Source organism: Thamnophis elegans, chromosome 16 (genome assembly GCF_009769535.1).
Source record: "Thamnophis elegans isolate rThaEle1 chromosome 16, rThaEle1.pri, whole genome shotgun sequence".
NCBI classification, from domain to species: Eukaryota; Metazoa; Chordata; class Lepidosauria; order Squamata; family Colubridae; genus Thamnophis; species Thamnophis elegans.
The window spans coordinates 27,649,571-27,674,607 of record NC_045556.1 but is presented as its reverse complement, the minus strand read 5'-3'; the positions used below and the strand labels follow the sequence as shown (position 1 = coordinate 27,674,607).

The window sequence follows — 25,037 nt, the reverse complement described above, 5'->3', positions numbered from 1 at the left end:
TATTTTTCACTTGAGAGAAACCAAGGTTTAGGAAAGATTGGTGACATTTCTTCAGGTTTGACGTTAGGCAGGTAAATGGATATTAAAGCCATTGCCCAAATGAAAATACTGTGAGCTCTTACCCTGCCTTGTTGAGCTTGACCAGTGTGGAGTTTTCCCTCCTTTTCAATATGCCTTTTCCTAGAACAGAGAGACACAGGGCTGGGAGGGACCCTAGAGGTCCTCTAGTCCAAGCCCCTGCTCTAGTCTTAAGCGTCCTGTTCTACCAGCCCAATCAAATGATTGTTCAATCTCTTCTTGAAAACCTCCAGTGATGGAGCATCCACAACTCCAGGAGGCAAGCTGTCACCCCTAGAAGAACTAGGGGTGACTTGATAGACGTATTCCAGTATTTGAGGGGATGTCACAATTAAAAGGGGGGGGGGGAGTCAACCTGTTCTCCAAAGCACCTGAAGGCAGGACAAGAAACAATTGATGGAAACTAATGAAAGAGAGAAGCAACCTGGAAACTTCCTAACAGGGAGGACAATTAACCAGTGGAACAGCTTCTCTCCAGAAGTTGTGAGTGCTCCATCACTGGAGGTTTTTAAGAAGAAACTGGACAGCCATTTGTCTCAAATTGTATAGGGTCTCCTGCTTGAGCAGGGGGCTGGACTAGAAGACCTCCAAGATCCTTTCCAGCTCTAGTCTGATTAATTTTTTCTCCTCATGCACTAACCTGGCTCCAGAAAAACATGTCTCTGAGTCCTGGGGTACTAACAGGTTGCAACAAGGTGTTCCTAAGTCTTGTGAGTGTCCCCACACCCCCTCCATTTCAGAGCCACCAAAATCTCTCCAGATTGCTCGTGCCCACTCTTAAAGCAGCTGCATCTTTTCCTGTGTGCACTTAACAAGTCCTAGCATACCCATTTGGCTTCATATCTGAAGCTCTGCATTTCCCTAGTCAATATACTGAATTCTCAGGTCCAGATTTTCTCTCCCCTCCCTCAACTCACTTCTCTTTGGATTATAGGCCATGGAGCATTGTTCAAAGGTGAGACAGTCCTCAGCTCAGCAAAAGCGGTGGCCACAAAATTAGGAAACTGCCTCGAACATATCTAGTTAAGCTCTGGTTGATTCATTTCAATGATTGGCAGAATCAGGAAAATTTTCGGAGGTGTCCTTACGGCGTCCTCAGTGCTCTCTGAGCTTGGTGGCTTTCTTGCAGACATCTCATTACCAAACGGTAATGAGTGCGAGACTGACAATGAAATGTCTGCAAGAAAACCACCAAGTTCAGAGAGCATCAAAGGACCGCATGGGTCAACTGTGAGCTACAGAGATTCTCTTCTATCAGTTGCTGTGGCTGCTGTGGGACAGATGTGGCATTTTCGACTGGCAAAGTAGGTCTTGCACTAATTGTGAAACCACGCACAGAGACCCGTCCATTCTCAATGTTTTTATGGCAGGTAATATCGATCTAACATGCTCATCGTATTAAGAAAGAGGCTAAGAAAGAGGCTAAGACTGTTAGCAAGATCCAAGGCAGGATCTCTTGGGAGTCTCTGGTGCAAGTCACCTTTGAAAAAAGAATTTCCAAGGAAGTGTGTGTGTGTGTGTGGGGGGCATTAAAATTTTTTTGGTCTGGTTGTTGGAATGTTAAAAGCTAAAGGAGATATGGAAGCCTTTCGGTGCCCCTTACTCCGAAAGGGAGGGTCCTTTAGTTCGGTAACTGGGGTGGAAGTTGCGGGTATCCAGGAAAGTGATGAAGTTGTCGGGACCAGTCACGTAGCTTTTTTCCATGGCGGTGTTGATGCCATAGTTCCTGTACATGCCGAAGGTGATGAGGCGGTCAGAGAAGGAATGTGGACTGACATGGAAACTGGTCTGCGGAGAGTCAAAAAGATGAGGGCAATCTTTAGTCATCAGAGAAGAGGCCATTCAAATCACCTGGAGGAGGGGTCAGCAACCTTAAACACTCAAAGAGCCATTTGGATCTGTTTCCCACAGAAAAGAAAACACCGGGAGCCACAAAATCTACTGGGGGTCAAAAAGCTTAATAAAATTGCGTGCCGGTGGATGCCACACATTGGCAGTTGTGACACATATTTCAAGTGTCAGGAAGCCGCAGCAGAGGGATGAAAGAGCCACATGCGGCTCCAGAGCCACTGGTTGCTGACCTCTGACCTGGAGCATCACGACGACTACGTTGGCCTCATGGCAGGTGCCAGAATCCCCAAAGGGTCAGCTGGAATTCCCACCCAAGTATTAAGACCTTGCGTTCATAGGCTGATTAATCCCCAATTTGGGAGGGTTGAGCTTTGCCTGAAAGGATCTGGATGGGTAAGTGGGAAGTTAGAGAGACTGGGAGGCCAAGATGCAAATCTCCCTTCAGCCACATGAACAAGCCACTTGTTCTGCCCCAGCTCCCCAAACATGACAAACCCTCTGATGTGAACTCAAAAGATTACCTTATTAGGGGTGCCGGCAGGCCCAACAAAAAGCTAACAAGTCCGCCTGTCTGGAAGATGAATAGTTGTCTGCCACACCTATTCATCTCTGCCCCCTGCCTTTCATCCCCAGAGGTAGGGCGGGGCTTCGCTAGCAGCGGTGGCTCTTCCGTCCCAAGGATCGGCCCATAGATTTCCACTGCTCTCCTCTCCTGCCTTCTGTGTATCAGGCACTGGCCCCAGTTGTTCCTCCTCTTCCTCATCAGCCACCTCCAGACCTGAGGGCTGTTGACTCTTCATCTGAGAGCTGATGGATGGCCCAGGCTCTGCCGCTTTCTCTCTCTGCCAGCTCCATTCCCTCTTCCCCCTCGGAGCTCCCAGGTTGCCCTGATGCTGACCCTCCCACGCCTCCTCCTCCTCCTCCGATTCAGCTGCTGGAGGGCCACAACACCCCTGGAGGACTTTGGCTGGCCACTGCCCCTCAGCCCAATGCACCCACTGGAGATAAAATGGAGACCTCCGTGGAAGAGGACCGACCCGCTTGCAAATGTTTAGAAACATGTTGAGACTGAACAAGGGGAGGTAGTCTCAGCCTAGTCAATATTGTGTCAGAGTTAATTCAAGGGCCACCACGTTCCTCCTCCTCCTCCTTAATGCCGAAGTTATATTCTTTGACACCAGAGATGGGGAACTATGGCCAAATAAAACTAAATTAAGCTGAAAGAAGACTAGAGAATTTGAGGTGTGCCAAATTGTGGGGACCTGCTTGCATGCCATGCTAATCAAATGCATTAAAAGCTGCTTTATTCCCTTGCTGAACCAATTCATGGGTTTCCTGAAGAGGAATTGGCTACCATAATATTCAGATCTCAATACTGACCGGCATCTCGTGCACTGTTGGAGGTTTGGCTCCATAATCCATGTTGGTCGTCCTGAACAATAGGTTGCGTTCTTTCACTCTGAAATGACAACAACAACAACCTCAGCCAGTAGAATTCTTTTTAAATACTTTACTAATTTTAAGGGCGTAACATTGAGTATCTAGAACTAAGGAGAAATTTCCTGACAGGGAGAACAATTCATCAGTGGAAAGACTTGCCTGCAGAGGTCGTAGGTGTTCCAACGTTGGAGGTTTCTAAGAAGAGATTAGACAAACTATTTGTCTGGGCTGGTATAAAGTCTCTTGCCTTGAGCAGGAGGTTGGACTAGAAGACCTCTGAGGTCCCTTCCAGCCCTATGATTCTATTTCTAAATGATTTCTAAATTTTTATTTCTAAATGATTTCAGCTGGTTAAGCATTCAGGATCTCCTCTCCTTCCTTCTTTGCTTTCAAGAAGAGACTGGACTGCCATCTGTCAGAAATGGTGTAAGGTCTCCTGCTTAGGCAGGGTTGGACCTTCAAGGTTCCATCCACCTCTGTTCTGTTATTTGGCTCTTTTTTAGTTTAGAAATAAATCGCTTCCCACTTTTTTTCTCTTCTTCAGAAAAAGTACTTTTTTCCCCTCAAAGGAACCAGTTTCACCAATTAAGGGTTGGGTTCACACATGCCTAAATCTTCAACAAGCAAACCATGTTAGCCTTTTGTATGAAATTGTGTTCTGTAAGCCCTTTGCAAGTCAGTTTCTCTACACCCTCTCTCTTAAACCACTCATCCTAAACAAAACAAAAAGGTCCAGATGTATTGATTTTAGATTAAAGTTATATTTACTTTTTAAAAAATCATTTATAATATTGTTTTGTTGGATTGTAAGTTGCCCAGAGCTGCATAACCTGCAAGATGGGAGGGATATACATTTAATTAATAAATACATTCAATAAATACACTTTTCCAGCCACATTCAGTCCAGCAAGACTGGGACGGGGGGGCTACTGTAAACTGTGGTTTGCTAACTGTAAAGGTAAAGGTTCCCCTTGTACATAGGTGCTAGTCGTTCCTGACTCTAGGGGGCAGTGCTCATCTCCGTTTCAAAGCCGAAGAGCCAGCGCTGCCCGAAGACGTCTCCATGGTCATGTGACCGGCATGACTCAATGCCGAAGGAGCACGGAATGCTGTTACCTTCCCACCAAAGGTGGTCCCTATTTTTCTACTTGCATTTTTATGTGCTTTCGAATTGCTAGGTTGGCAGAAGCTGGGACAAGTAATGGGAGCTCACTCCATTACGTGGCACTAGAGATTCGAACTGCCAAATTGCCGACCTTTCTGATCGACAAGCTCAGCGTCTTAGCCACTGAGCCGTTGCTAACCTGCACAGATGTTCTTACTAACCACAGTGGCTAGGGTTTCCAAATCACGCTTACCCCCAACCAACCTCCTCCCTTCCGCTCACTGCCAGGACTCTGCCCTTTGGCCCATCAGGTTGGCAACTTTGTGCCCATCTGGGTCAAACCGGACCAAGATGCCCCTCCTACATCTCAAACCCTCCCTCGACCTTGCCAGCCCCATCTGCATGGGCCCTTCCACTCACCTGTAACCCCGAAACCATCCCGGGTGATTGAACCGGGCAGGTAAATCGTGGCTCACCCGATATTGATCGCTGGTTCTCTGGGCTAACCGACTTTCGTCCGCGCTGCGCAAGGCAGCAGCAGTGGCTTCAGGATTGGGCTCCTCGGCCATGGGAAGGGCTGGGCGGGTTGTGGTCGCTCAGAACAAAGCCCCTCCGTCTGTAGGAAGAGAAGAGCCTGTGGGCCAGCCTGGTACCCACGCACCGGCTTTGGCGTGGAAACCAAGCTCAGGTTGCTAGGAAACCATGTCCAGGTTGCTACGAAACAGCTCCAGGCATTCTGGTGCATTTAAAGCAACAGCAACTTCCTTGCATTAGCCTGCACTTGATGGGGGGGGGGGGATGGGGAGGGTGGCAGACAAAATCCGCTTTTCTTCCAACTTGACAAAGGAGGCTGAAAGCCACCTACCCTCCCACATCCTGTTGCTTGATGAGTGAATCCATCACGAGACCCAAAAGTGAGGATAGGAAAGGATAGGATAGGAGAGAAAATAGGATAGAAAATAGAATAGAGAATAGAATAGAAAATAGAATTGGATAGAAAATAGAATAGAAAATAGGATAGAAAATAGAAGAGAACAGAATAGAGTAGAAAATAGAATAGAGAATAGAATAGAGAATAGAATAGAATAGAATATATGATAGAAAATAGAATAGAGTAGAAAATAGAGTAGAGAATAGAATAGAAAATAGAATAGAATAAAATAGAATAGAGAATATTATAGAAAATAAAATAGAATACAAAATAGAATAGAATACAAAATAGAATAGAAAATAAATAGGATAGAAAATAGAATAGAGCATAGAATGAAACATAGAATAGAAAATAGGATAGAAAGTAGAATAGAATAGAAAATAGAATAGGATAAGAAAATAGAATAGAACATAGAATAGAATAGAAAATAGAATAGTCTAGGAATAGGAATAGAATAGTCTTATCAGCTGCCTGCAAATTGTAATTTCCACAGGACCATGAATGATGAATGGAATAATTGCATTAACTATACATACAGTAATTCAGTTTAAATTGGCCAGATTTAGTTCTTCTTGCTCTGTCTCATTCTGTGAATTTTAGGCTTCGTGATTAACATTTTGAAAGGCGACAGGGGCATTTTGAATGCATCTTTTCTTCAATAGGAAGCCTGCATGAAACCCCAAGACCCCAAACTGGGCAGAATCCTCTCCATTTGGGGGTGGGGAAGCCCTTTAAGTTTGCCATCTGAAGTAAAAAAAAGACACAGCCCATTCCTTAGTCCAGGCCTTTTAAAAAAAAGGAAATATTTCGCTTTTCCAGGTTGACAGCAGGTGAGGGTGAGGGGGGCAAGAGGGTGACAGCTCCCATCCCCCAGACAGCCTGCCCAAAGCAAACCTCGACAAAAGTAACTGGAGCTCCCCGCCCAGCTCTGTTCCCCTCCCCCCCAGGCACAATCCAGGGGAACGGAGCAAATCGGGGTACAAGACTTTGGCCGTCCTGGACTCGAACCCACGACGTTGCCTAGCGACGTGTGGGCGTGGCCAGCGGACGTCGGCCGGATTTGTGGCCGCATGGGCGGAGCCATGAGACGGACATTACTCTGGCTAGCCCCGCCCCGGTTCCTGGCGCGCGCGAAGGAGGGCGAACTGCGCCTGCGCTCCAGACCAACATGGCGGCCTCCAGGCTCCTCTCGCGGACAGGTGGAGAGGGACCTGCGCTCGGAGGGAGGATCGCGGGGTCGCGCCGGGATGGGGCTCCGGCCTTTGGCCCGAGGTCTTCTGCCCCCAGCGGGGTTGGGGTCTGCAGGCCCGGGAGAGGCGGGGGCGCACCTTGCACCGCCGGCGCTCCCTGATTTGATGGGGGCATAAAGTTGTCCTCGATTTACGACCACAATGGAGCCCAATATTTCTGTTGCTGAGTGAGACATTAAGTGAGCTTTGCCCCGTTTTGCGACCATTCTAGCCACGGTTGCTAAGTGAATCTCTGCAGATGTTAAGTTAGTAACAAGGTTGTTAAGCGAATCCGGCTCCCCCACCCCCATTGATTTGGCTTACCAGAAGGTCGCAAAAGGGGATTACGGGGTTGCAAGTGTCATAAGTACATGCCAGTTGCCAAGCCTCCGATATTTTGATCATGTGACCGTGGGGGTGTGGCAAGGGTGTGAAAAAACGGTCATGAGTCACGCTTTTCAGTGAGGTGGTAACTGAACGGTCACTAAATGAGCTGTTGTATGTCGAGGACTACCTCTATTTGCCCTCCCCATCCACCTCCAGCCCATGTTAAGATGCTGGACTCCAACTCCCAGAATGCCCCACACAGCGTGACGTCCAGCATCTGGAAGCAGGCAAGGGGGAGACATGAAGGGCTGTGGTATGGCGGGCTTTAAGAATCCCTATAGTTGTGGGGGTTCAGAAACTAGTATCCCCCCCCCCAAAATCCTGTGTTTGACATAAGACACATTGAACTACAGTGTCATCTCCTGTTTGCTAGGAGCTCACCCCTTGCCTTCTCTCTTTTCCTCACAGCAGCCCTTCTTCAGTCCAGCAGATGTGTGACAGTCGCGAGATCCACATCCGGATTCCTGAGGCATCACAGGACCCTCTCGGTTGCACCAGCCAGCCAGCCACAGGATGGTAAGTCTCTCCGGGTCTGGGGGCTCAAAGCCATGAGGAAAGCAGCAGAGGATCCTGGAGCAAGGTGTGGGAGAAGGAAGCCGGAGTGCTTGCCCGTGGGGAAACTGAGGCCTGATTCTAGTGGGTGCTCCTCCTTGAAGCTGTTTCTCTCTTGCAGATGCACATGCATACATCTGAACTAGACTGTTGTTTCTCTGTGTCATATAATATATGCGGGTATTTACATAATTTTTGGTTATTTATTTTGTCATGTTTATGTAGTGTATATTGGAAGTGGTGACCCTTTGAAAACTGCATCCAACAGAATTTCATTTTAATGTATGCTGATGAGTGTACATTCAAAGTGACAATAACGTTACTCTATTCTATTCTAAATTTTATCCTATCCGTCCCTAATTCTATCCTATCCTAATTCTATTCCATTCTATTCTCTCTTCTTATTCTCTTCTCTATTCTATTATTATTGTTATTCTGTTCTATTCTTATTCTGTTTATTCTTATTCTATCCTATTCTCTATTCCACCCTACCCCTTTTCTAATTCTATTCTATTATTCTATTATCCTTCTATTCTTTTATTCTATATTCTATTCTACTCTATTTAATTGTAATACATTTCTTTTTCTATTCTAGATATTGAGGAGAAGCTTCTGCGGGAGCCATTGAAGCATGCAGACTTCTTCAATCTGCAGGAGCTCTTTTCTCTCCAGGAGCTCTTCGACGCTCGAGTCCACCTTGGCCACAAGAAGGGCAGCCGCCACAGGTCAGTTCTTCCCCAGGGCTTGCGAGCCACAAAGAGCAAATTCCCTGGCTAGGCTCACACAAAATCTCAGCCCGGATTGCCAAAACATAGTTGCCACGTTTTGGTTAGGTCCAAAGAAATAAACCCCGATAGGCTAAATAGACAGCATACAGCTTCCCACAACCATAGTTGCCACCCACTGTGGCCTAGATTTGAATCTAGCTTTGGGTCGGAGCTTTGGAGATAAGCATTGCTCAGGCAACTTTCCTGCCGTTCCATCTAGAATTGTCCTCAGATTTTCCTGAGATTCAGTTTGGGATTTTCGATGTGTAACTGACGGGTAGATGTATTTGACTTCCTCCCCACCCCACTCGCTAAGATAAAATGTAGTTGGATATTTTGGAGGGGGCGAGCTGTTCGTTATCTCCATTAGATATTAACAAGTTCAGTCATAGTTGTGTGAATAGAGCAACTGGTTAATTCCGTGAAGCACAGTTTGGTTAACTGGAAATCTCTACACAGAAGATTATAACGCAAAACGATTTTGTTCAAAGGTGAAGTTTGCATATTTCTGGGGAAGCACCTTGCTGTTTATATAGCTATTCTCCACCTCCTGGCACAGATGGCTGGCCAGGGTGCTGGAGGACAAGAGGGGCCAGGGGTTCCATTAACTTGCCATTGCTTTTCACTGCTTTTGAAATGTTTTCCTTCGTTACCCAAAACTGCTTATTAAAATGTCTTTCCCCCCCTGTAGGTAAAACACTTTCTAGTCAAATGTTCCTGTTGTGATGTATAAGGGATTTGCGTATCATTACCCCCAAAAGCTCACTTTTACCTAATTTTGGATAATTGATTCAAGTTTGGGAAGCATGGGTGTAGGTTTTTATGTCTGGCTGGTTGATTTGGCCTCTTTGCAAAAGCTCAAAACTTCTGCCTGATAAAATAGGAATATGAGAGGTGTGTACAGATTGTCTTCGACTAATGACCAGAATTAAGGCCAGAAATTGGGTGTGGGCATGGCTTGGTGGGTGTGGCAGGGGAAGGATACTGCAAAATCCCCATTCCCTCCCCACTCTGGGGCCAGCCAGAGGTGGTATTTGCCGGTTCTCCAAACTACTCAAAATTTCAGCTGCTGAATTTCACCTCTGGAATGGCCCCTTCGGCCGGTAGTCCTTGTTTGCCTCTTTTTCTGGCCTGGGGACGGCTTCAGACCGTCTGCTTGTTCTCTCTGCAGATACATGGTGCCGTATCTCTTTGGCTGCCGCTTGGAGCACGACATCATCGACCTTGAACAGACGGCGCAGCACCTCCAGCTGGCCCTCAATTTCACGGCCCACGTGGCCTTCCGCAAAGGCATCATCCTCTTCATCAGCCGCCATCGCCAGACGTCCCACCAGGTGGAAAACGTGGCCAAGGAATGCGGGGAGTACGCCCACACCCGCTACTGGCAGGGCGGCTTGCTGACCAACGCCCCCATCCAGTACAGTGCCGGTGTCCGCCTGCCAGACCTCCTGATCTTCCTCAACACTTTCAACAATGTCTTTGAGCCTCACCTGGCCATCCGGGACGCGGCCAAGATGAGCATCCCCACCGTGGCTGTGGTGGACACCAACGCCAATCCCTCCCTCATCACCTACCCCATCCCGGGGAATGACGACAGCCCCTCGGCCATCAGCCTTTACCTCTCGCTCTTCAAGACCACCATCTTGAGGGCCAAAGAGAAGAGGAGGCACCTGGAGGCTTTATTCCGGCTGCAGAAGAAGTCCACCAGGCCCATGGCCCCCCTCCAGCGCCCAATTCCTAGGGTGGATGAGGAGAACGGGCATTCCAACTCCTCAAGCTAGGACTTGCAGTCTCTACATATACCTGCTGGACTGAACCCCTCCCATTTCTTAGCCTGCCTCTAATACAACCGAGGTGGGTTTTTCCCAGTTTGGCCCGATTTGGCTGAACCACTAGTGGAATTCAGGCCTGGGTTGCAGAACCGGCAGCATCCTAGGCCTGCCATGCCCCTGAACCGGTTCCCTCACCGCCATTGGACTGCCGCCATTTTGATTTTTAGTGGCTGCGCATGCACAGTTCACCGTCACTTGTTCTACACAAGTGCGAAGAACATTTCACATTGAACTGTGCATGTCGTGGGTGTCCGGCGTGCACGCTGGTTGCAAACCAGTAGTAAAACCGGCAGCAACCCAACCCTGTACTACAAGGTAGGGAAGCAGAGGTTGCAGATCACACAGTCTCTAACTATTAGGGATGCTGGGAGCTGTAGTTTAATCATTAGGAAGACAAAGGTCTCCTACCCGCCTTCTGTTCTATGTGTTGCCTTTCCACTTCAGTCTTCACTCTTTTGAGCTGCCAGTTTTTTAAATTATAAATGTTATTGAATGCAGCAGTTTTCACAAGAACTGGCAGCTGAAGGAATAAATTGTCTGGATGGTATTTTGGTTTCTTCAGTTCAATGGTTTACATCTTAGCGGTTTACATCTTGGTGGTCAAAATGCAGTTCAGGAGTTATTAAATTAGGATTAAATTATTCTCCAAAGCACCAGAGAAGCAGGACAAGAAACAATAGATGGAAACTACCATATTATTTGGAGTATAAGGTTTTGAAGAGGGAAATTAAAAAAAAAAGGTTTTTGCACTTTGCAAACCTCCCCAAAACGGCCCGTTTTTGTGCTAAAACGGGCTCACCCCCCCCCCCCAAGGCATGAATAGCCTTTAGGGGGCTTGCAGAGTGTTCCTGGGTGGTGCCCCCCGCAAACGAGCAAGAAACCCTGTCAAAAAGGGTTTGTCAAAAAGAATTCCATGCATAGCCTTTAGGAGGCTTATAGAGTACTCCTGGGGGTGGGGGGTGGGGGGGCAAAATTGAGCAAAAAACAGCAAAAAACGGCTTGTTTTTCACTCATTTCTGTCTTCTCCAGCCTCCAGGAGCTCTCTGAAAGACTCCTACAGGCTCTGCAAGGCCATTTTGGTGAAGGGGCGGGGCTTTGGGACCAAAAAAATCCTGTATTCTATGTGTAAGACATACCCAGATTTTCAGCCTCTTTTTTGAAGGAAAAGTGCGTCTTTATACTCTGAAAAATACGGTAATCAAAGAGAAGCAGCCTGGAATTAAAGAGAAATTTCCTAACAGTGAGGACAATTAGCCAATGGAACAACTTGCCTCCAGAAATTCTGGGTGCTTCATCATTGGAAGATTTTAAGAAGAGATTAGGCAATCACTTATCCGAAAGAGAATAGGTTCTTCTGCTTGAGCAGGAGGTTGGACTAGAAGACCTCCAAGGTCCCTTCCAGCTTATTCTACTCTCTTGAAAAGAACGTGGAGTGGAGAACCAGTGGCTGCCTGCTACCATTGAGGCACATTGCAACCCTTTTGTTTTGCTAATTCCCTGGAGGGCACGTTTTTTGGTAAGTTGTTGGATGAAGCCATGTTTTCCCCCAAAATATATAGAAGGTAGTCCTTTAATTATGGCGCAGTGGCTAAGACACTGAGTTTGTCATTCAGAAAGGTCGGCAGTTTGGCGGTTCAAATCCCTACTACAGGTCTCCTGCGTAAGCAGCGGGTTGGATTAGATAACCTACAAGGTCCCTTCCAACTCTGTTACTGTTTATGATGGTAATGGAGCCTGCCCATTATGGTCATACGTCATGATGGCCATAAAGCAGGTCACCTGCATGACCAGCCCAGTTTTGACCTTGTTTTTTGCAGTGATCGTTAAGGAAAATGCTGCGGTTGTTATACACCCCCCCCTTTTTTTTTAGCTATGCCAAAAAATTGAAATGTGACTTCCGTGCATTGCAAACCTCTCTAAGTGTGGGCTGGTGGCTGAGCATCCAAAAATCACATGAGTGGAAGAAGCCTGGCTCTTGGAACTGGGTTGTAAGCGTCTTCTGGGGCAGAGGCCCCCAATCCCTGAGCCACGGCCCAGTACCAGGCTGCAATCCATTTGGAACTAGCCACATAACTGGTGGGCAAGGCACACATGCACCCAGTCCACTTACGCAAGCAGCAAGTGTGCACAGACATGCATCTCCATTTGCAAATTCAGCTGTGCGTGCATGTGCACTTGCCCATTGCTTTCGCAGAACCGTCCCTTGTCCCTTCCCCTCCCTTCCCCCCTCCACCGGTCTGCAAAGCTGGAAAAACTTTGGAGATTGTTCTTGGGTGCTGCATTGTAACTTTGAACGGCTGTTAAGTGACCAGTCATAAGTCGAGGACTCTGTAAGTAGCCACAACTCAAAAAGAGTTGGGAGATGCATTCTGAGTATTCACCCAACTGGGTTGCACGTTTGCTTGCTTTCTATGGGAGGAAGGAGCAGTTGGTTTTTCGGTATCAAAATGTTACTCCACCCCTGAAACTTCTGGTGCTTTCCTTCGCTAAAGGAATCTCATTTGTGACCAACAAAACCAAAACCAATTCCCTGGAATAATCTTGAGTTTAGTTCCCAGGAAACTATTTCTGCTTGAGCAATCTATGAAAGCAGGAACTGACGTTTTATCTTGCGTTTCTTTAATTTTTAAACATTTGTTAAAGATACAGATAGCTATTCAGATTGAAAGGGAAAGGGTATGAGGAAAGGGTGTGACCAGTTGTGGTGTTAGTCGTGAAATCGTGTCCGACCCATCGTGACCCCATGGACAACCTTCCTCCAGGCCTTCCTGTCCTCTACCATCCCCTGGAGTCCATTTAATCTCACGCTGGCTGCTTCAGTTACTCCATCCAGCCACTTCCTTCTCTGCCATCCCCTTCTTCTTTGGCCCTCCATCGTTCCCAGCATGAGGTTCTTCTCCAGGGAGTCCTTCCTTCTCCTTAGGTGGCCAAAGTCTTTGAGTTTCCTCTTCAGGATCTGGCCTTCTAAAGAGCAGTCAGGGTGGATCTCCTCTAGGACTGACCGGTTGGATGGCCTTGCAGTCCAAGGGACTCGCAGGAGTCTTCTCCAGCACCAGAGTTCAAAGGCCTCCATTCTTTGGCACTCAGCCTTCCTTATGGTCCAACTTTCACAACCATCCATTGCAACTGGGAAAACCACAGCCTTGACTATGCACCCTTTTGTTGGCAGGGTGATGTCTCTGCTTTTTAGGATGCTATCTAGATTTGCCGTAGATTTCCTCCCCAGGAGCAAGCCTCTTTTAATTTCTTGGCTGCAGTCCCCATCTGCGGTGATCTTGGAGCCCAGGAAAATAAAATCTGTCACTGCCTCCATTTCTTCCCCATCTATTTGCCCTAACCAGCCGCGCACATCGTTAAAAAAAATTAATTACAGTGCAAATTTTGACAACATTGGGCAGAACATCCAAAGTGGGGCGTATTAAATTTCAAATTTAATAGGATTTGTATGCCGCCCACTCCCTAGGGACTCATCATTGAATATCCAAGACAGGTTTGGTTTTCTAAGTTGTGTTGTTATAGAAATCCAAATCAGTAATAAAATCTAATTTCTACAAAGGTCCACATCTCCATTAATTAGGTCTTTCTGAACTTCACCCGCCAGGAAGGGCTAAACCTAATTTGGCTCAAAATCATTTACTGTAAGAGGGACCTGGGTGTGTGTGTGTGTGTGTGTCCTAGTGGATAATCACACAAGAGCCAGTCATGTGTGGCAGCAGCCAAAAAACCTAATAGAATCCTGGGTTGTATAAATGGGCATAGAATCAAAATCACATGAAGTATTAGTACTGCTTTATAGAGCCTTAGTGAGGCCATGTGTGGAATGCTGCATGGAGTTTTGGCCACCACATTACAAAAAAAGATGTTGAGACTTTGGGGAAAAAGTGCAGAGAAGAGCAACTAACATGATTAAAGGCCTGGAGACAAAAACATGCAGACCAGTTGCAGGATTTGGGTTTGGCTAGTCTAGAGAAAAAAAGGACTAGGGGCGACATGATGGCAGTATTTCAGTACTTGAAAGGCTGCCACAAAGAAGCGGGGGTCCAATTATTCTCCAAAGCACCAGAAAGCAGGACAAGAAACAATGGGTGGAAACTAATCAAGGAAAGAAGCAACCTGGAGTTAAGGAGAAACTTCCTAATAGAACAATTAACCAGTGGAACAGCCTGCCACCAGAGTTGTGGGTGCTCCATCGCTAGAGGCTTTTCAGAAAAGACTGGACAGTGTTTTCTTACTATAGGATCTCCTGCTTGACTAGACTTGGCTAGACTAGAAGACCTCCAAGGTCCCTTCCAGCTCTGTTCTGATTCTATTTCCTCCCATCTGTAATTTCCCCAACAAAGTAAAGAAAAAAGAAAAAACAGGCGACACAGGAAGTTTTATGTCCCTCGAGGCTTCCCGTTGAGACTGCGAGCGCGCGAGCGCTCCTCACTAGCTCCGCCCACTCCCTCTCTCTCTATATAAGGCGAGGACCACGTGTCTTCGGCCATTTGCTGCTGGGTTCGGGGGGACGTTCAGGTAAGGTTGGCTCTGATGCTCCCTGCGAATTCCATCGAGAGCGCCTTTAACGTGGTTCGCCGTTCGGATGGTGTAGGCACGGCGTCAACTGCAGCTCCCATCGTCCCTAGCCGGCTGGGGAAGACGGGACCCACTTTGCAATTAAAGCAGGCACGGGGGAGGGCTCGTTCCATGCCCATCCGCCCACCCACCCCGCGGGATCTTGCCGAAGGGAGCTTGCTCGGGGCCCTTCCCGGTCCCGGAGTGAGCTTCCCTTGCAGGAGAACGAAGAACGAAGCGGCTCTCCCGCCTTTCTTGCTGCTTTTGCCACCTTAAGGGGTGGGTGGGTCCTTTGAAGGACCCCCATGCTGTTTGGTCCCCTTGGGAGAGGAAAGCAGGGAAATGGTTTCCGAGTTAGGAGTAGAGAAGGCAGAGTGGACTAAATCGTCACTTTAAATGAGGGGGACTTGAGCTGGAGCTCCCTTGCAATCATTCAGAGCAACTGGAAGGGACCTTGGAGGTCTTCTAGTCCAGCCCCCTGCTCAAACAGGAGACCCTATACCCATGATGGGGAACCTATAGCACGTGTATACCACAGGTGGTGCTCGTCGCCAGCTGCTCTTCTGGTTTCTGGCGTGCCCTGGGCACAGGAGCCCAAGAAAATGGTCCAAAAACCAGGTCTTTGGGGGGATTTTTTGGCCTAAAAAACCTGAAAATGGCCAAAAACAGGCTGGTCTCCAGATTTTCAGTGCTCTGGTGCATGCACATTCACGCACATGTATGCACCTCCAGGTTTGAGCACTCCGTGCCAAAAAGGTTGACCCTCACTGCCCTTATGCCCTTTGAGACAAGTGGTGCCCAATCTCCTTAAAAGTCTCCAGTGATGGAGCGCCCACAGCATCTGGTGGCAAGCTGTTTCACTGGTTTATTGTCCTCACTGTTAGGAAGTTTCTCCTTAATTCCAGGTTGCTTTTCTCCTTGATTAGTTTCCATCCATTGTTTCTTGTCTTGCCCTCTTAATGCTTTGGAGAATAGCTTGACTCCCTCTTGTTTGTGGCAGCCCCTCAAATGCTGCACTACCGCCATCGTGTCCCTAATTATTCTTTTCTCTAGAAAAGAAACCCAAACCTGGCAGCCGTTCTTTCTATGTTTTAGTCTCCAGGCCTTTGATCACCTTAGTTGCTCTTCTCTGCACTCCCCCCCCCCCCCAAGTCTCAACATCTTTTTTGTAATGTGACCAAAATTGGATGCAGCATTCCAGATGCACTTTTCTCCTCCCATAGTTTAGCTCAGAAAACCTTTGCTTCCTGCTCGTCTCATTCCCATCCTGTTTCTGCTTTACTTCTGTTGGAATTGGTGGTGAGATCTTTAGAAGAGCAGAGTTGGAAAGGGACCTTGGAGGTCTAGCCCAACCCCCTCCTCAAGCAGGAGACCCTGTATACCAGTGGGGGGGTGGGCCTATGGCACGCCTGCCAGAGGGGGCACTCAGAGCCGTCTCTATGGACATGTGGGCTGTCACCCCAGCACAGAGTTCGCAACTCTTACTATAGATTAAATATATATAAAATCAATTAAACATTAGGGAAAAAAACAATTGGTTATAGAAAGCCAGAGGGATGTGGGGCTGGTCTGCTTCCTTCCCCCTCTCCATGCACACCTGAGGGCATTTCTCATCACCTGCCCAGCAGTCCAATGGGAGTGCTTCCTCCTCTCTCTGGAGTAAGGTGAGCCATGAGGGTGTGGTGTGGATGGCAACCTGTTGAGTCTGTGGCAAAGCAGATTCCCGTGGTGGGGTTAGAGAAGAGCTAGGCTGGAGGGGAGCAGAGTCCTCTTGGCCACAGCGCGTGCATGTGCTTGCTGCCTTGTTGTTTACACCTCTACTTCATCTTTTTTTTTAAAAAAAGTTTTATTTTTTGTTCTTTATATACAATTATAGGTATACATTCACAGTTATTATTTTTTACATTCGTCACTTATACATTTGTCATTCCATTTACAGGGTTATAATATACCATTTGGGTTGCTTTGTTTACCATCCCTCACCTGTTTTGACACCCCCTTATTTCCCATTTTCTCCCTCCCTCCCTTCTACTTTCTTCCTTCCTTTCTCCTTTCCCTTCCTCCCTTACCTCTCCCCTACTCCTCTTTCACTTCCCCTTCCTACCCTCTCTCCTCCTCCTCCCTTCCATCTTCCTCTCCTCACTTCTATCTTCCTTCCCTCCTCTTCCTCTCATCTCCTCTTCTCTCTTCCTTTTCTTTCCTTTTGTTGTAGGCGTCTCTTCCAGCTCTTAATTTTTATTTTTTGGGGGTGGTATTTCCACAGACCGAAAAATAGTTAGCTATCATTTCTTGTTCCTTTTCCCTCTCAAACCTGTCCTGATTATGTTTTTCCCCCTTTGTACCTTTCTTTTGAAAATATACTTACATGTTATTTTCTTTACCTCCACTTCATCTTATTTATGCAAATTCCCCAAGAAGTAGGTCCAACACATGTACAGCACAGGTGAAACAAAGGTAGGAAATGCACTCAGATGCCCTTTTTCAGAGCAGGCGAAAGGCTGGTGGTCAGTGGAATATTGTCCCCTTGAGCTGATGGTTAGCAAATTAAAAAGGAACAATTGTTGATTCAGGAATAGCCATTTCTTTAGTGTTAACGAATAGTGTTAGCTATTTTTTGGTTATAGGGATAGATTTGTGTTGGATGCTTCATTTTTTTTTAAATTTTGTGTTTTTGTAGATTGCAAGTCTTCAACACGCAAAAATGAGCACAGCAAAAAAAACCAGAACAGATAGTGGGAGATCATTTCGAGAGGCTTGGACAGAGTCATTTGGAATGGTTGAACACAATGGGAAAGCGTTATGTACTTTGTGTAATGAAAGCGTTGTGTGTCGCACGTCAAGTGTCAGGCGGCACTTTGACACCAACCACAAAAGTATTGCCCAACTTGGTGAAATGGAAAGAAAAGAGTTTCTTGAAGAGAAATTGAGGAAACATCGTTCCCAGTCTCTTAGTTTTTGCAACGATCTTTCTACAGCACCTCATCTGGCAGCTGACAGTTTTCAAATTTCAGTGTGCACAGCAAAACATGGGAAGCCCCTCTCTGATGGGGATATTATCAAAATGGCCATGTTGTCTGGAAGTGATTCCCTTTTCCATGATTTCCCGAACAAGGATAAAATTATTCGACGCCTCTCTGAGATGCCACTTAGAAGAAATACTGTTAAAGATCGAGGCCAGTGCATGGCAAGTGATGTTAGCCAGCAGCTCACCACTGACTTACAAAAGGCAGCCTGCTACTCCATGTGCTTGGATGAAAGCACAGATATAAATAATCACACCAGGCTAGCAATAATTTTGCGTTATGCTGTTGGTGACATCATGAGAGAAGAGCTGGTGAAACTGGTGTCTTTTCCTGAAAGGATCCAAGGAATAGAAATCTACGATGCTGTGATGGAGGCTTTTTTGTCACATGACATAAGGCCGGAAAAAGTGGTTTCAATTACTAGTGATGGGGCACCTTCTATGGTGGGGGAAACATCTGGTTTCATACAGTTCTTTGTTAAAGAAGCGAAGCATCAAATCATTCAGTTCCACTGCATTATACATCAAGACGCTCTTTGTGCCAGCAAAAAATTTGACGATGTCCTCAAAGATGTCACAAAAATGGTGAATTACATCATGTCTCATGCGCTGAATTTTCCACAGTTTCAAGCACTTCTTGAGGAAGTTCAGGCACAGTATAATTGTTTACTTATGTACGATAATGTCCGGTGGCTGAGCAGAGGGCAAGTCCTGGAGAGATTTGTAGCCTGCTTGGATGAAATCAGGCTGTTTACAAATGAAAAAGGGCAGGAATATCCACAGCTCACTGATATGGCCTGGCTTGCCAACCTCATGTTTTTTACAGATTTTACACGACACTTCCATGTACTGAACCAACAACTGCAAGGGGTCGGGAAAACAGCAGAAAGGATGTTTTGTGATATCAAAACATTTGAGAGAAAACTGCAGGTTTTTGAGAGAGACCTTGAAAGTGGGCAGCTGAAATATTTTCCAAATCTAAAAAGGCATTTAGAAAATTCTGCAACATTTGCAGGCAATCCTACAAGCCGCCAGGAAATCTACAAGGAATTTTCTAGCATTGTAGCAGCTGCAATGATGAATTTTAGTAACCGTTTTTTACAGTTCCGTAAGATGGAGACAACCCTGTGTTTTCTTACTTCCCCAGATAAAGCCAAATTTGAAGAACTTGATCTTTCCTGCTTACACTGGTTAGATTTAGGAAACCTGGAAATGGAGCTATTGGAATTTCAAGAAAGCTCCATCTGGAAAAATAAATTCTATGACTTGCGTGAAACACTTGAGAAGATAGAAGGGATGGCAAAGGACAGCACAGTTAGCTCTGAAAATGAGATCCTTAAAGTTTGGAATTTTCTGCCAAGTAGTTTTAAGTCAATGAAAGCACTTGGGATTGCGCTTCTTACTTTGTTTGGATCATCTTACGCTTGCGAGCAGCTGTTTGACAGCAAAATGAAATCCTTAAAGTGTGGAATTCTCGGCCAAATAATTTTAAGCCAATGAAAGCAATTGGGATTGCTTTCCTTACTTTGTTTGGATCATCTTAAAGCTTGTGAGCAGCTGCTTGACACCAGAAATGGACAAACAGATGACCCGAATGCTGCATGTGTCGCTCTCAAACTTACAAAGTATGAGCCAAAGTTGGACAGATTATCAGCATGCATACAACAGCAAAAGTCACCTTAATTAGAGCTGCCGTGGTGCAGTGGTTAAGAGTCCAGTCCTGCAAGCTACATCTGCTGATCCGCTGGCAGCTGTTTGGCACATCGAATCTCACCAGGCTCCAGGTTGGCTCAGCCTTCCATCCTTCCGAGGTGGGTAAAATGAGGACCCAGATTGTTGGGGGCAAGATGCCGATTCTGTAAACCTCTTAAGAGAGGGCTGGAAAGCACTACGAAGGTGTATATAAGTCTTAAGTGCTATTGTTATTGCTAATTATTCAAAAGCATGCCCAATGCAAACTTCTACCTTTCAATAAAAAAGTTGTTTGTATCATTGGAAGCTCTGTTATTGTGTTTTTCTTTCAAGACAGAAGATGTTGATGTACGAGTTGTTTTTTTTTTCCTTTTTCCTAAACTAAAACCTCATTATTCAGGTTAAATTGCTATGTTGGCCTTTTTGCAATAAATAAGTGGGTTTTGGGTTGCATTTTGGGCATTTGGTCTCTAAAAGGTTCACCCTCATTGCCCTAGGCCAGTGGTCTCCAACCTTGGCAACTTTAAGACCTGTGAACTTCAACTCCCAGAGTTCCTCAGCTGAGGAACTCTGGGAGTTGAAGTCCACAGGTCTTAAAGTTGCCAAGGTTGGAGACCACTGCCCTAGGCCACTCTGGATAAAACGGCTGCCTAGAATCGTCTTAAAAATCACATCACCCAGAACTTCTGAAGTCAGGCCATTCCACTGGTTGGTTGGTTCTCACTCAGAAAACTACTTATTTCTCATTTGAATTTCTCCTTGATAAGTCGCCATCCATTGTTTCTCATCTGGCCTTCAGGTGCAATTAAGCTTCTCCCGAGTGTTGGTGCTATGAAGGGGGTGGGTGTGAATGGCTGGTTTGGATTTACTTTTTTCTTTTTCATTCTGTTGCAGGATTGGCACTAGGAAGCCTCCATGGGTCGAAGAGAGCCCTCCCTTGAGCAGAGGTGAGTTTGACTTCCTGGGAGATCCTTGCCCTCCCCCCCCCCCAAAAAAAAAAAAAAATTCAGGGGTTGCACTGCATTTGTGCAACCAGCTTTTCAGAAGTAACCAGTTAGGAAAAAGGAAACTGCAACAAGGCTTTAATTTATTTTCGTTAGTTTAGTTTAGCAATAGCCCTTAGACTTCTATACCGCTTCATGGTGCTTTTACAGCCCTATCTAAGCAGTTTACAGAGTCAGCCTCTTGCCCCAACAATCTGGGTCCTCTTTTTACCCACCTCGGAAGGACGGAAGGCTGACTCAGCCTTGAGCTTGGTGAGATTTGAACTGCTGAATTACAGCTAGGAGTCAATTGAAGTAGCCTGCAGGACTGCACTTTAACCACTGCGCCACCTTGGCTCTTTTTAATTTAGTTCAGTTTACTGTCATTGCTCATCCTACAACGAAATTAAATACCATCTTCAGTGTACATTATAAAAATAAAAACAAAGGCACATCCTTCACATGCTATATAATTGAAATTGAAAACCTAATATTGCATTAATATTGCAATATACAGAAGAATTCAAGATAGTTGCTGCCCAGGGAAAGAAGCTGTTTTTCAGCCTATTTGTCCTTGTTTTTATTGTCCTGTACCGGCTGCCAGATGGTAATAGTTCTCAAAGGCATTCCCGGGTTGGGGGCTGCCCCTACCAGGCGTTGCAGGCATGGCTCCTGTGCTGTGTTTGTGTCAGTAGGTGGCACAGAGAAGCAGGCTAGGTCTACGCTCAGTGCTCTGAACGGTGGGCACTCAGAATGATTACTAGCCTGACAAAATTTGCAAATTTTCTTTTGATCATTTGTGGGGGGTCCTGTGCGGCTGATCCCCGCTATTATTTGAGAGTGGATTGGATGCCAGGAAAGGAGGAAGACTATGTTTGTATACTATACTAGCTTGGATACCTGTGCTTCTGAAAGAAATTATGTGATCAGGCAATGCAGGAGAAATCTGGTTCAATCCATTGGCTCAGTGATGATCGGTGATTGAAACAGAAGGGAATATTGCTCCCGCGCCTTTAAGTCCTGAAACAGCTCCATAGGTGGAAAGCGTAGACATTTGGCGAGATACTGACGTTTAGTACTGTAAGGAGCCCCAGACTGCCCCTGAGTGAAGGAGTTGAACGTCTGTCAGTTTGAACTGAGGTAACGGAATGTGAGGCAACTGGCAGTTGGAACAGAGTTCTTTTCAGGTGGGGAGGGGGAGTAGAATTCCTTAGCATCAGAGCATATTAATTATTGTATAAGAAATACTAATGATCTGATGATCATTTCGAAAAATCCTTTCTTAGCTAAGAGGAACATATGTGTCAAATTTCAAGTTTGTAGACTTTACGGTTCTGGAGATTTCATGATGAATGAGTGGTATTTGCCTTTTATATCTATATATATTTCCGAGGGTACTAAATTCAGCTTTTTTTCATACTGCCATTTCTAGTACTTCACTGCTCTTTTAACTTCAGAAAAGAGTATCACATTTCTGTTCATCCATGATTGTTAGCAATTTTCAAAAAGCATGTTTTTGTTGCATCATTGGCACAATGATTTGAGTCCAAATTAACGAAACCACTTTGTTTTCAGGGACACGAGGCTGGCTCTTCAACGCATATTTAAAATGAATTCAGAAAGGTAAGATTGTGCACTGTAATATTGTAAGTATCCAAATGAATTTTGGATGCTACAATAACTTGACAAAATTTGTTCTTGGCAGATTGGGCATTCCGAGTTTGTGCATTCTTTAAGTTAGGGAAATTTGAATTAAGCAGTTTTCCCTCCCAAAAAATTAGTGTCTTCATCTGTTGATTTGAAGCTTTTATTCTCTTTTGGTCACAAACATTTTCTGAGCACTGTAAAGGGTGTTAATGAAGGAGAAAATGCTTCATTTTGAATATGGAATTCAATTTCAGTGGTTCTTCTCAACCGCTGTCTTCCTCAGTTTAGCAAGTTGAAAACTCCTGACCTGACCCATGCAGGTGTTAAAGTCCAACAACCTTGGCAACTTTTTAAGAACTGGATTTCAACTTCTAGAACTCATCAACCAGCCATGCTAGCTGGGGAATTCTGGGAGTTTGAAGTTCACAAGTCTTAAAGTTACAAATTTGCTTCTTATGTTCCATATTTATATATGTCTCTATTATATATTTGCTGCCTCTATTTCTATATACCTTCTTTGAAGACAAACCTGAAAACAGTTTTTTTTTCCTTTTACATCTTTGCAGAGTAATTTTTAACGATGTAACATCTGCCACAAAAATTCTTGCAATTTTAATAAGTCTAGGAGGACCATAGGTCTAGCTGGAACATTTCATCTTTTAGTTGTTTACTTGTATCTCATCCCTCCTTTATTTTGCCTTGATGACTTAATGAAGACATATTTATAGACAATTCTGTAACGTGACTCTGTACGTTTCTAGTCATTGGCTCAAATGAAGATGTTTTGTCAGCCTTACAAGGGAGGTGAGAGGCCATGAAGTCAAACTTCCCAATCCATGGAGGACTCCCGTCATGGCGTCAGCAGATGGAGGTTAGCATTCCTTTGGACAGGGTTTATTTTAAGGAAATGCAACAGTTTTATTATAAAGAACTAGCCGACAACCTGGTGTTGCCCTGGTATTTATTTATAGGGGGAAAATGTCCAGACCAAACATAATTTCTAATGTTGGATTTTCCCCTTTACCAGAGGGAGCTCCCTTGTGTACTGTGGAGCTGTTACCACGGCAACTCCACTCGTTATACAGTAGAAGGCAGTACAGTAGATGCCATTTTAAGGTACAACAGGCTATATTTTAACAGAACACCCCACCCCCCAGGGTGCCAAGGTGGCGCAGTGGTTAAATGCAGCACTGCAGGCTACTGCTAGATCAGCAGGTCAGCAGTTCAAATCTCACCGGCTCAGGGTTGACTCAGCCTTCCATCCTTCCGAGGTGGGTAAAATGAGGACCCAGATTGTTGGGGGCAATATGCTGACTCTCTGTAAACCGCTTAGAGAGGCCTGAAAGGCCTATGAAGCGGTATATAAGTCTACTGCTATTGCTATTGCTATTGTATTACCCCCACAGTATTTATTTCCAGAGAGTAAGTCATCTGTGTACCACAGTTCTGCTGGAACACACACACATAAACACACACATACCAGTTTATATATATATAAATTATTAGTATGAAATTTATTTGATGTTTCTTCCTTCTGGCCAACAGTGTCGTGGGCGCAAGCAGCAGGAACGAGATGAGACACAGTTCTGAGAGGTTTCCAAGGACTCCGGCTCCATTCTTCCTTCAGGGACCTTCCTCTTCAGGGTGGCTCCAATTCAGCATCTCGTTGGCTCACCTAGGTTCTTTCCTCCAGCCTCAGTGTGTACATTTGGAGAATCATCGCTTGGGAAATGTGATTTCGAGTGAGCCAGGTTATGAGCCTCTTTGGCTCATAACCTTAAAAGGACACAATCCTTTTAAGCTCCTTTGTCAGCTTAGCGGAAAGAATGCAGGTAATCCCTGGGTTACGAATGTAATAGAGCCTGCCAATTATATTCGTAACATGAGGATTTGTTTGATTGAATCTCGTTAAATGAACCTGATCGCTCCCTGCTTTCCCCAGTGCATTTGTTAATTGAATGTGTAGGTCATTAAATGCACACGAGATATCTCAGAGTGGGGAAGAGCATGCGGGGCCTCCAAAGCCACCTCCAATCCAATGAAATACCTCATGCTCCCCTGGGATCCCCACAATTGCTTCCCCACATTCTGTCCTGCTGGGTCTCCACAATCTGGGCCTGCTTTGCTGGCATCCTGGATTCCACTTACTCCCCACTCCCCCAACCCGTTTCCCATAGATTATTTTCTTTTACCCACTGGCAGAGAAGCCAAAGCGTTTTATTCAGATGGCGGCGAAGCTGTAAGAACGTGACTTTAAGAAATATGTTTTCGCCAGCTTCTGACAAAAGACTTTGGCTTGGGGCCACGTGTCCAGCAGGCCTCTGGTAGTAGAAAAGGCCTGGGCAGGGCCACAGGGATCCAGCTTCAGGGATCGAGACAGTGGTAGCAGCTGCCGACCTCATTCAAACTAGCCAGTGGGCAGCAAGCAGGAGGCTCCTTGAGGCCAGTCAGACTGGGCCCAAACTCAGCCTGCAGGCCTTCATGGCAGAGAAGCTGGTCTTTTATTCAGATGGGGAAAGCGGTTTTCTCTTTGTGGTGAACAACTGCTGTGGTGCTGCAAAATTTGTAGCTTTGGGCCTTGTTTGGAAGCGCCAGGGGAGTGCTCCGTGTAGCTTTGAACATTCGCTAAGGGAACGCTCGTAACCCGGGGATTACCTGTACGGCGCAGCGTAGTCTGAAGACAGGCGCCTCCAGGTTTACTACAAATACTGAATCACGCAGGAGTGGCTTCAAAAGCCACCCGAAAGGGAAACAGTAGCAGATCCGCCTCTCGCTCACCTGGCCTGGGTTTATTGCCCTTTCTTAAATGTACATTCTGAAATTAAATCTAGTATTCTAGTCAAAGCTGGCCAATAGAAGGGAAATAAGATTATAAAAGAAGTTGCAAATAAAGGTTTTTCTCAAATCAGAAAACGTCCTCTTTGTTTTCAATGACTCCTACAAGTTTTGATTCTGCTTATCCTACCT

General features: G+C 45.8%; 3 protein-coding genes and 1 non-coding gene across 4 annotated transcripts; 3 read left to right on the top strand and 1 right to left on the bottom strand.

The window, feature by feature from the left end:
- Positions 1 to 1,413: 1,413 nt before the first annotated feature.
- Positions 1,414 to 5,367, bottom strand: C16H9orf116 (chromosome 16 C9orf116 homolog). The gene is made up of 3 exons (XM_032233730.1): positions 4,895 to 5,367; positions 3,310 to 3,388; positions 1,414 to 1,866 (listed from the first exon to the last, which is right to left on the bottom strand). Exons 1-3 carry the CDS (start codon positions 5,041 to 5,043, stop codon positions 1,678 to 1,680), a joined length of 417 nt encoding a protein of 138 aa, XP_032089621.1. The 5' UTR covers positions 5,044 to 5,367; the 3' UTR covers positions 1,414 to 1,677.
- A 1,154-nt stretch (positions 5,368 to 6,521) lies between these two features.
- On the top strand, positions 6,522 to 10,719 carry MRPS2 (mitochondrial ribosomal protein S2). Its single transcript, XM_032233706.1, has 4 exons — positions 6,522 to 6,604; positions 7,430 to 7,537; positions 8,169 to 8,298; positions 9,512 to 10,719. Exons 1-4 carry the CDS (start codon positions 6,574 to 6,576, stop codon positions 10,119 to 10,121), a joined length of 879 nt encoding a protein of 292 aa, XP_032089597.1. The 5' UTR covers positions 6,522 to 6,573; the 3' UTR covers positions 10,122 to 10,719.
- Positions 10,720 to 14,662: 3,943 nt separating this feature from the next.
- Positions 14,663 to 24,983, top strand: LOC116519157 (general transcription factor II-I repeat domain-containing protein 2A-like). The gene is made up of 6 exons (XM_032232876.1): positions 14,663 to 14,687; positions 17,404 to 19,559; positions 20,335 to 20,387; positions 21,999 to 22,046; positions 22,832 to 22,941; positions 23,616 to 24,983. Exon 2 carries the CDS (start codon positions 17,428 to 17,430, stop codon positions 19,246 to 19,248), a length of 1,821 nt encoding a protein of 606 aa, XP_032088767.1. The 5' UTR covers positions 14,663 to 14,687; positions 17,404 to 17,427; the 3' UTR covers positions 19,249 to 19,559; positions 20,335 to 20,387; positions 21,999 to 22,046; positions 22,832 to 22,941; positions 23,616 to 24,983.
- LOC116519728 lies at positions 21,064 to 21,196 on the top strand. Its single transcript, XR_004256678.1, has one exon. It is a non-coding gene; the product is annotated as a small nucleolar RNA SNORA17 (small nucleolar RNA).
- Positions 24,984 to 25,037: the final 54 nt, after the last annotated feature.

Bases quoted from the DNA above. Each gene is read 5' to 3' on its own strand.
- C16H9orf116 (XM_032233730.1), bottom strand. From the start codon at position 5,043: ATGGCCGAGGAGCCCAATCCTGAAGCCACTGCTGCTGCCTTGCGCAGC. The intron at 3,389-4,894 runs GTGAGTGGAAGG...TTGTCATTTCAG, and splicing joins GGATGGTTTCGGGGTTACAG to AGTGAAAGAACGCAACCTAT. The intron at 1,867-3,309 runs GTCAGTATTGAG...GACTCTCCGCAG, and splicing joins CAACAGTGCACGAGATGCCG to ACCAGTTTCCATGTCAGTCC.
- MRPS2 (XM_032233706.1), top strand. From the start codon at position 6,574: ATGGCGGCCTCCAGGCTCCTCTCGCGGACAG. The intron at 6,605-7,429 runs GTGGAGAGGGAC...TTTTCCTCACAG, and splicing joins CAGGCTCCTCTCGCGGACAG to CAGCCCTTCTTCAGTCCAGC. The intron at 8,299-9,511 runs GTCAGTTCTTCC...TTCTCTCTGCAG, and splicing joins AAGAAGGGCAGCCGCCACAG to ATACATGGTGCCGTATCTCT.
- LOC116519157 (XM_032232876.1), top strand. From the start codon at position 17,428: ATGAGCACAGCAAAAAAAACCAGAACAGATAGTGGGAGATCATTTCGA.